This window comes from Physella acuta, unplaced genomic scaffold (genome assembly GCF_028476545.2).
Source record: "Physella acuta isolate Inbredline_101_S28 unplaced genomic scaffold, ASM2847654v3 ptg000957l, whole genome shotgun sequence".
Lineage (NCBI taxonomy): Eukaryota > Metazoa > Mollusca > Gastropoda > Physidae > Physella > Physella acuta.
Genome location: NW_026732474.1, coordinates 39,004 through 50,000, shown reverse-complemented (window position 1 = coordinate 50,000; position 10,997 = coordinate 39,004). Strand labels below are relative to the sequence as shown.

At 35.8% G+C, this 10,997-nt stretch overlaps 1 protein-coding gene across 7 annotated transcripts; it reads right to left on the bottom strand.

The window, feature by feature from the left end:
* Positions 1 to 4,902: 4,902 nt before the first annotated feature.
* Positions 4,903 to 8,884, bottom strand: LOC131953826 (mitochondrial potassium channel). 7 transcript variants are annotated; one of them, XM_059317198.1, is made up of 3 exons: positions 8,816 to 8,884; positions 8,079 to 8,271; positions 4,903 to 6,485 (listed from the first exon to the last, which is right to left on the bottom strand). In XM_059317198.1, exons 2-3 carry the CDS (start codon positions 8,142 to 8,144, stop codon positions 5,655 to 5,657), a joined length of 897 nt encoding a protein of 298 aa, XP_059173181.1. In that variant the 5' UTR covers positions 8,145 to 8,271; positions 8,816 to 8,884; the 3' UTR covers positions 4,903 to 5,654. The 7 variants fall into 7 exon arrangements, with proteins under 7 accessions (XP_059173181.1, XP_059173182.1, XP_059173185.1 ...); XM_059317199.1 differs by having other exon boundaries at positions 8,079 to 8,232; XM_059317202.1 differs by having other exon boundaries at positions 8,079 to 8,229; positions 8,816 to 8,876.
* Between the last annotated feature and the right edge of the window lie 2,113 nt (positions 8,885 to 10,997).

The following is a 10,997-nucleotide window of genomic DNA, read 5'->3' as shown; positions in this document are numbered from 1 at the left end:
CCCCCCCCCCCCCCACACACACACACACACCGAATCCCACTGCCGAAACGGTGGGGGGGGGGGCTTTTTGGAACTTTTAACCTTTTTCTTTTTTAAAATTATTTATATGTAACAAATATTAAAATTCCATTGTAAAAGTTTTAATTTTTTATGAGGGAAAAGGGCCCCTGTGTGCCTTGGGCCCCTATGCCTTGCTTACGCTAGCTTTACGGTAGCTTCGCCACTGTGTCAGTGGTCCTTTTGTCTGGAGCCAAATTGACAGGAGCCTTTTTGTCGGGAGTCGTAATGACGGGGGCCGTTTTGTGGAGAAACTAAATGGCGGGAGCCTATTTGTCGGGAGTCGTAATGACGGGAGCCTTATTGACTGGAGCCTTTTTGTCGGGAGCCTATATAACGGGAGCCTATTTGTCGGTAGCCTATATGTCGCTGGCCCTTTTGACGGGGCCTATTTGTCGGGGTCGTTTTGACGCCGCACGAATGTGAGTAGGTTGTATACGCATAGTTATTTTTATTATTCATCTAAAAATATTTTGTATAAATTATGTAATTGTAATTATGTTAAGCATAATATTAATAGCATTTAATAGAATGTCCACTGTTTTCATCGTGTTTTTTTTTAAATTAAATTACCGTGAAATGGTAAGGTCCTCTCAGTCCTCTGACTTACTGCCCCCAACTCATCGCAACAATAGTTATGTTTAGTTCAACCACCTTTACTGCCCATATTTATCACGCTCATTACATAACAAAACTTAGGATCAAAACGTCAACTACACAAAATATGTTCGGACAATGCCCACTGAGGGGAGGCTGACCAGAGAATAGCCTACGGCAAAACATATGCAAAACACAATGATGTGACTAAATTTCTTTTATAGTTAACTTTTCTACCGCATATATTAAACTAAATACGTAACAAAAGTTGAGATTGTTGTGTAAATTATCTTTTTACTTACAATTTATGTTTATAAACCATAATGCTTTTAACTTTAACGTCTATAAATAATTTATGCTATAAAAAAAATACAACCCACAACAATAAACATACAATTTTACAATTCTTAACAAATAAATCAAAACATTTCTAAAAAGATTTTTGTGACCTTTTTTCAGATAAAATGTTTCCATTGCGACTTTTTACTTTCTCGTATATACGAAGTATAGAGAAAGTCTTGTAATCGTGCAAAAAAAAAAATCGAGATTTTTACAGATCTCGACGTTTTACACCTCACTGATACGGAAAAACATAATTTTGCAATCTTGTCCGTATGTCTGTGTGTGTGTGTGTGTCTGTGTGTCCGTGTGTAAACACGATAACTTGAGTACCGTTACAGCTAGGTTGATGAAATTTCACATATAAGTATTATATTAAAAATCGTAGATCCGTATCAACTTTTGAGCGATTTCCGATAACCGGAAGTGGTACTTTTCCTACTTTGAATTTTTCAAAAGCCTATAACTTGAGTACTATTTCAGATAGATAAATGAAATTTCACATGTAAGTAAAAGATCTAATTCTCTACCTTCTGTTAAACTTTGAGTAATTTCCGTTGACTGGAAGTAGTAATTTACGCTACTTCTGATTTCTCAAAAAACGAATGTAAATTTTAAAAGTACTAATAATATTGCGCACTATTATGCGCTTTTTTATTGGGCGTTCACTTGGTGTGCAATTAATTTGTCTACGAGATTTTTTTCTATTTTTAAAACTTTAAGTATTTAAAATGGATTAAAAATCATGTATATAGCCCGAGTTCCCATCCCCTGTTATTTTATATAAGAATATTCGAGAAAGTTTAGGGGAGATCACTCCCGGTTTATTTTCCTAGCAAAAAACTGACTTTTTTTGTTTTTTACTTTCTCGTATATACGAAGTATAGAGAAAGTATTGTAATCGTGCGAAAAAAAAATCGAGATTTTTGCAAATCTCGACGTTTTACATCTCACTGATACGGAAAAACATAATTTTGCAATCTTGTCCGTATGTCTGTGTGTCTGTCTGTGTGTGTGTGTGTGTGTGTCCGTGTGTAAACACGATAACTTGAGTACCGTTACAGCTAGGTTGATGAAATTTCATATATAAGTATTTTATCAAAATCGTAGATCCGTATCAACTTTTGAGCGATTTCCGATAACCGGAAGTGGTACTTTTTCTACTTTGAATTTTTCAAAAGCATATAACTTGAGTACTATTTCAGATAGATAAATGAAATTTGATATGTAAGTAAAAGATCTAATTCTCTACCTTCTGTCAAATGTTGAGTAATTTCCGTTGACCGGAAGTACTTATTTACGCTATTTCCGATCTCTCAAAAAACGCATGTAAATTTATAAAGTACTAATAATATTGCGCACTATTATGCACATCTTTATTTAGCGTTCACTTGGTGTGCATTTCTTTTTTCTACGAGATTATATTCTATTTTTAAAAATTTGAGTAATTAAAATGGATTAAAAATCATGTCTAACTAGAAGTCTATATCCCGAGTTGCCATCCCCCATAGTGTTATATTAGAATATTCGAGAAAGTTTAGGGGAGATCACTCCCGGTTTATTTTTCCTGTGACTTTTTTCCGTGCGGCGTCAATTCGGCCAATGACGAAACGGCCCCGTCAAAACGACCCCGAAAAAACGGCCCCGTCAAAACGACCCCGTCAAATCGGCCCCGTCAAAAGGGCCAGCGACATATGGGCCCCGTCATATAGGCTCCCGACAAATAGACTCCCGTCATTTAGGCTACCGACAAATAGGCTCCCGTTATATAGGCTCCCGACAAAAGGGCTCCAGTCAATAAGGCTCCCGACAAATAGGCTCCCGTCATTTTGGCTCCCGACATATAGGCTCCCGTCATTTAGTTTTTTCCACAAAACGGCCCCCGTCATTACGACTCCCGACAAATAGGCTCCGGCCATTTAGTTACTCCACAAAACGGCCCCCGTCATTACGACTCCCGACAAATAGGCTCCTGTCAATTTGGCTCCAGACAAAAGGACCTCTGATAATACCGTTTCTGTAGAGACTAAGTCGCCCGGCAAAGCGGTCTCATTGAATATGACACCTGCCAGATATAGATAAAAATATTTTTGCGGGGTAGCCCATTTTTTCTAGTTCCGCCACTGAATACAACGTATGCATCTCTTGTTCGGCAGGCCTTATTTTTATATTAGTTTATCTATTATAAAATATAGTATGTTTTAATTTAAGGGTCATCTATATATGACATCCATAATTGAATCGATAGGCTGTTCCAACTCAGTGTGTGGGGAGAAGGGTCCACGCTATACCTTCCTACCTGCAGTATGCTTGTAGGTTATCAAAACAAGATGCTGTTATCATGTAAACATCATGTAGGCTATATCAAACATTTACACTTCTGTGCTCGCTTTTAAGCAACAGATCTTTTCTGTTGTAAATTAAACATTATCAAAACTTTAGAATTGGTGGAATTTAGCTGTTAAGGGCTCGATTTGTTTGTGAATTAATGTTGGTTCATGAAAAACAATTTCGTTCGGGCATTCAAAAGAATTTTTAGTGGTATTGGAGGTAGGACAAAATGGTTACTTTTATGCCAATAATGGTCATTCATTGGTCTGGAGCCAATATGTCGGAATTCATTTTGTCAAAAGCCAATATGTCGGTAGCCAATATGTCGTGAGCCCATTTGTCGGGAGCCCATTTGTCTTGAGTCCTTATGTCGGGAGCCAATATGTCGGGAGCCGCTTTGTCGGGAGCCAATATGTCCTGAGCCTATTTGTCAGGGGTTAATATGTCGGGAGTCCATTTGTCGGGAGCCTAAATATCGGGAGCCCATTTGTCGGGAGCCTATATGTCGCAAGTCAATATGACGGGAGCCCATTTGACGGGAGCCAATAAGTCGGGGCCCTTTTGACGGGGCTATTTTGACGGGGTCGGTTTGTCGGGAGTCGATTTGACGGGGTCATATTAACGGGGCCGTTTTGACGGGGCCGATTTGTACCAGGTCGTTTGGACAGGGCACCCTTTTTTCCGTTCACCGTGGTTTTGTGCCCTGCGACTCAGAAGATGTTCCATATACACGTAACATATTTAGTATACACTTTAGTAGGTCAAGTCTAGTATACTTGTCATAAGTGTAAACGCGGTGTAAGGGTTAGTATGCAAGACTAGCATTGTTATCTATTTTGATTTAGCCTACGTAGTTGTATTTAAATAAGCAAGTGTACTTAACTTTGTATATCGCAATAATTGTTGAACCAGCTATGTATAATTAGTATAAATACATATTTATAACCAGGGGCGTAGCGAGGGGGGGGGGGGGCGGGGGTGCGGACCGCACCGGGTGACACCATTTAGGGGGGTGACACCAAGGCAAAAAATAGCAAAATATATAGAGAAAAACTTGAGGGGGGGGGGGTGCAAATCGAAAGTTTGAGGGGGGGGGGTGCAAATCGAAAGTTTGAGGGGGGGGGTGCAAATCGAAAACTTGAGGGGGGGTGCTAATCGGGAAGGGTCGCTACGCCTCTGGGGGGTGACACCATTAAGTGCCGCACCGGGTGATACCCGACCTCGCTACGCCACTGTTTATAACACAAAGGTATATCGACTGAAGCATTCTAAATAAATGTTCTTACTTTTAAATGTACTACTGGTTCTAGAGACTAATAATAGGTATTCTAAATGAGCCGAAATTAGTTATCTTACTTCGTCAGTTGTTAAAATGCATGGAATTTCTTATTATTATATAGTATATAATAATTATTTCAACAAAAGTATTTTTTTATGTGACCTTGCACTGTTCCAGTCACCATTGGATTGCATTTAAATTAGTCAATAGCTATAATTTTTCTTTTTTTCTATGTACTCAGATCTACTGTAGGTGTCATAATTTGATTTTAAATTAAAAAAAAACACACATTTTCATCAGATTGTGAACCCCTGTACTCTAGTGTTTTATTATTAAAGAAGTTAAAACAATTTTATCACAGGAGTTTGAATTCTAAAAACAAAATATACTAATTTTCAAACTTAGATGATACTTTTGGCCATAGCCATACTGAACCTTGTAAGTTGTATTGTAGGCTATAGCTATTCTGATTATGCACAAAACTGATATTTTAAAATCAGAAACAGTTGCAAATAAACAGAGTATCTAATTCATTATAAATTATGTATGTTAATGAAAAATTTTTTGTACATTTTCTTAAGACTTTAAAATAAAATACAGCTTACAAAATTGAAGACAACATAATCAAATAAGCACATAAAAAAAAACTGCCTGAAAAATTACTAATAGTAATAGAAACATCATTTTGTCCAGACTTTTGTGGGTTTCACAAACATGATAATTCAAATACACAGTTGATGAAAACTTAGATGGATTGATCATCAAGTGTACTACTTGTTTCATGGAGTAACAAGATTTTTACCTTTTTCTTGCAGTTTTACTTTTTGGGTTTATATTTACAATACACACTTTTAAAAAAAAATTATAAGTCATTATACTTAAAATAAAAATGAATAAAGGCTTACAACTTTTACATTTTATATGCAACATACAAGCTTAATTTTAAAATATAAATATTTAAACACCTTACAATACTATATCCCATTTTCTTGCATGGAATTTTTCAATTTTTCCTGGAAAATTGTAGTTAGGCAAGGTAATTATGTGTTTATCAGTCTGATCCCCTCAAGATATAAACAATAACAGATAAACCTATTGTGATGATACCACTAAGAACTGTTGTGGAAATCCATATATTTTTCTTTATACTGGTGTCTAACTTTTCTTGGATATCTTTTACTAGCATTTCTCCTTCAAGTATATTAGAAGAGCAACTGATGTTTGTTTTATCACCTCCCACTGTTTGAAATGAAATAGTATCTTTAAGTATGTTTATTTGAGAGAAGATCATTTCTGATGAGCTCTCTACACTACTTAATATTAAATCTGTATGTTTTTTTAACTCTTCAGGATTTAAAAATGCCAAGCCCCTTACTTTCCTCGTATCTTTAAGTAAATGATCAGGGTGAATGTTTAGCTGCTCTTCAGTTGCATTATCTAGTAATCTATTTATTAGTAATTTATAGCTATCTGTATTTTGGGCTGATTCTTCAACTATGGCTCTTAACTCTTTCATTCTTTTTACATTATTAATAGTAGAGCCAACAATACCAATAACAGCACCGATGATTGAACCAATAATTGACCAATATTTTGTTTTTTCAGCTCTTGAACGTTCTTTTTCATGGCTCTCTCTTAAAGCTGCACTTAAAAGGGAAAAAAAATCTCTCTCTGCTTTATCTAAAGTTTTCAATTTGTTATTCATTTCTCTTTCAATAAGAAGAATTTCATGTTCTTTTTTAACCAAATCAATGTAATGTGTATCAGTTCTACTAGTTTTTTCAAGTTCAGCTCCTACAGTCCGAACTTCAGCTTGAATAGTATGTAGTTCTTGCTGCATGGCACGTCGGTCTTCTTGAACTTGTAAAAATTTTTGCTCTGCCTAGTTAAACAAGACAATAAAATTTCTAGTTCATAAAATATTAGTGTAAGTAAAAGACAAAGGTTAACATTTTCAAACTATTAAGAATTCTAAGATGTGTTGTAAGCCAATGTAAAAAAAAAAAATGCTTCTCTTGCAAGATAAATAAATGTACTTATGAAAGATTATACAATTGTATGTAAAAAGCAATGCTAGCCAACAAATGAGAGAAAAATTATTTAAGTAAAAGCTAAGTTGATGATTGGAGAGTGGGTTCTGCTTTCAGGAGTGAGTATTTTTAGCTCCTCCTATAAAGTATTCTTATCATGAATGGGTTGCTGTGTACATTGTAGTAATTAAGAACTATTAGTATTAGCTTACATAAAAACTAAATATAAACCATAACACTAGCCATAACTGATACTTCAATTAGCCTACCTAACTTTGGTTTTGGTCCAAGAAAACATATCACTCTATACACCCCACCCCCTGCTCAAAAAGGATGTTGAGTTATTACTTTTTAATATTAAATTGAAGAAAAAAATTACAAGGTTTGTGAACAAACCTTAACCTTCTTTAATAATATAGTATTTAGTGGCATTATGAAACAGATAGATATATCACGGTGCAAAAGACGAGTAAGTCTTTTGCACCAGTTTTTTTCTAGACATCTTCCATGGGGGTGTAGGGGTATGGGGGAGGGCCTGAAATTTCAAGAACAAGTACAGCTGTGAAGGGAGCACTTGAAACTAAAGAGGGGCTATATAGTTTCTATCTTTAGGCCTACAATTATGTTTTTTTTTTCTATTTTGAACAGGTGGCGAGTGGTGGACATGTTCTAGAGGGTGGGGAAGTTTTTTTGTACCCATAACAGCTCAGTGTTGCAATGTAGGGGTCAATCAGAGTGTATTTTAATCATTTTCTATTTAAAATCTACAAAAACATTTTTTAAAACATAAAAAAATAACTACTAAAATTCAGTTTCTAACATTACTTTTTTAAAATCCTTGCCCCTCCAGCATATATATATATATATATATATATATATATATATATATATATATATATATATATATATATATATATATATATATACATAATTCTCTTCCTTGAGACCATAGAAAACACCACGCAGCTTAGCCACCACCCTCATCACCCACCTGTCATGTGAGCTGTGGTTTACCCCGAATGCTTACAATCGTAGAGCTGGTTCGAATACGTGACAGCTATTAGGGGCAAATAATTTAGTTTTTAAACAATTTGAAACTAAGAGGAGATAATAAGTTCTGCTTGATATTTTCATTGTTGTCTGTAAATGGCTGATAAGTAGAAAATAAAACAACTAGATAGCGGCATATGCTATGTCGCGGGTCAGCTCGTTGTTATAAAATTACAAACCAAACCCTAACACCAAAGGGTCGGATGTTGACATTTATGGACGACCACTGTGGGCTACTGTAAAAAAATATCTACCCAATAGATACTGATACACATAAGATTTGTAAAAAACCAAACAAAAAACTTAGGCCTAACAACTAAACTTTACTAAACTAGAATTATTTATTAGTGAAAAAAAAAATTGGCCTAATTCTTACTATTAGGCCTACAACTCACATTTACTACTTTTTCTTGAGCTTGTTTAACTTCTGCTAAACCAACCACATCTTCATAAACATCCATTAAGCGTCCCAGAGTTAGTTTACTATAACTAAGTTTTTCTTTTGTCTCCTTTGAGATTGAAGATAATGGTGCATTCTTTGTGTAGCTTCTTGAGCATATGAGACACCATTCAGAAACAGAACTAGATCTAGATGCACTAAGACTAAAGTTACTAGATCTAGATCTAATTCTTGCTAGATCTAGATCTACTTTAGTGTGTTTAGGGTGAACACAAGTTACAAACGGCGAAATGTAGGATTTTATTCTTAACAATAACATCATAGATATTCTAATTAAATATAATCTATGCCTGCAACGTTTGTAAATCACCAGAGGAGTCCATTAAACTTTAAACATTACTTATTGTAACTTATTATTACTTAAATGATGATGATAATGTTTTGAGAGTTTTGACTTTTGGTCATATTCATATTTGTACAAATGTACACTTATAATTAAATTATAGAATAGTATTACACTAGATTCTAGATCTAGATCTAGTATTAGTACTATTAGATACTCATTTTTTATAAATCTAGCTTGATCTACTAATAATGACTAATACCGAGTGCCACAACTTATTATATTACTTAATTTAATACATCTAGAATCTATTGTAGTCTATAGTATTAGTATATAGATTCTAGTATATATATTATATATATATATATATATATAGATCTATATATTACTCTTCTAGATCTAGATGGTAGATATCTAGATTCTATTATCTAGATCAGTTATTGAAAACTGGTCGGCCTAACGTCAGTAACATACATAAAGTTACAGCAAAGCAGGTAGAATAAAATAACGAAATGTACGCGGCATACCGATTTTGCGCTTAACATATGCGCATAGGTACATTTATTTGATTTATCATACTGCTGCTGGTCGTTGTGTATTGTGTACATTAAACTGTACATCCAGATGGTCGTTGTAAAATATTAAGACAACATAATTAGTCCGGGAATGATCTCCCCTAATCTTTCTCGTTTCTATATATATTATATTTTAAGCGGCCAAGTAGTGTGTCAGTCCTTCCGTCATCGCTATAGATTTTCGAACCATTAAAATACAGCGCTCCATGCAATGCTTTCAGTGCATCGCATTGTCTTATTATAAGTACCAGAGTAGGGTTTGTTTATATGACGACATGAAGCTATTTTATAAATGCCACTGTTTTTACTCTTTTGCATAACGTAAAGAAAATATTAAATACAAGCACATTGCTAAAAATATTAAATGTATCAATGTCAAATATCATTTTCGTTTATATTCTTGGAAAAAGTGGATACATTTTAATAACATAATAACAGTAGGGTAGAAACATCAAATTAATTTAACTCTATTTTCTAATTTTGATTATCAAACCGACCTTAGGGGGCGCCAAAATGGGTTGGAAAAAAGTTTGAGCTGGGGGGGGGGGGGGCGGGGTGCAAATCGAAAGTTTGTCCCCGAGCGTCGGGAAGGGTCACGCCTCTGTTTTATAGTCATTCACTGAGTCAGGCGCGTCTGCCGGCGCCCGGAAAGGGCGCTACGGGCTAGACTTTGAGCAATATGCCTTTATGATTGCATTTAAATTGTGTTATGTTATGAGTGTTGTTTGTTTTTCGTTTGTGTTTTTTTGCGTTCGTTTGTGTTGTGTTTAGTTTTGTTCTGTTCCCAAGTTGGTACACTTAAAAAAGATTTACCGTGTTTAAGTCTTTTAAGAGCAAATTTGACAAATCCCGACGATAGTGGAGTGGGGGGTGCAAATCGAAAGTTTGAGGCGGGGGGGGGGGGGAAGGGGTGCAAATCGAAAGTTTAAGGGAGGGTGGTGCAAATCGAAAATTGAAAGTGTATCCCCGGGCGCCGGGAATGGTCGCTACGCCTCTGGGGGGGGGGGGGGGGTGACACCATTAAGTGCCGCACCGGGGAGGAAAAAGTCTGAAAGAAACACTGGTCGCATTTGTCCATCCATATAACCATGAGGGGTCCACAGGAACGATGATGACGATGAGGAAGACGATAACGAGGATGATGATGATTATGATGATGATGATGATGATAATAATGGTCGCATTTGTAGATCATACAAACTAAAGGAAGAACCTGGGCGGGGATGAGATGCATGAAAAAAACTGTGCACTCTAAACTTTTTTGATTAGAAAAAGTTTCCCCCTCCGGGGAGGAAAAAGTCTGTAAGAAACACTGGTGTCGCGCTCAGCCACTACCCGAAGAATTGCGCGAAAGAAACTGCAAGCAAACCACTTTTTAGATTAGACACATTAATCAGGCGGTAATTTTTATTATAGAGTATCGATGAAGAAATTTCTTTTGAGTTGGGGTGGGGGGGGGGGGGTGGGTCGGCTTAGACGTTGTTTCTCGAGGGTGGGGCTTCGCCCCTACCCGAAGAATTGTATGAAAGAAACTCTTCACGCAAACCACATAGATTAGACAAAATTGGCTTTTTAATTCTATGTTTACTCGAGAATTAATGACGTCATATTATTTTGTGCACTCTCCCGGCTGTCGACTTTTTTCTACTATATGCTAAATATGACGTCATATTTCGCTTCCGCTTTACTGTGAAAGTTTTTATTTTGCTTGTGTTTTCTCTACAGCCTTCTTGTCAGATAGATAGATAGATAGATAGATAGATAGATAGATAGATAGATAGATAGATAGATAGATAGATAGATAGATAGATAGATAGATAGATAGATAGATAGATAGATAGATAGATAGATAGATAGATAGATAGATAGATAGATAGATAGATAGATAGATAGATGGATAGATGGATAGATGGATAGATGGATGGATGGATGGATGGATGGATGGATGGATGGATGGATGGATGGATGGATGGATGGATGGATGGATGGATGGACG

Excerpts from the sequence above, each read along its gene's own strand:
- LOC131953826 (XM_059317196.1), bottom strand. The coding sequence starts at position 8,405 with ATGATGTTATTGTTAAGAATAAAATCCTACATTTCGCCGTTTGTAACT. Across the intron at positions 6,486-8,078 it reads CTCAAGAAAAAGTAGTAAAT|GCAGAGCAAAAATTTTTACA; the intron begins GTGAGTTGTAGG and ends TTGTTTAACTAG.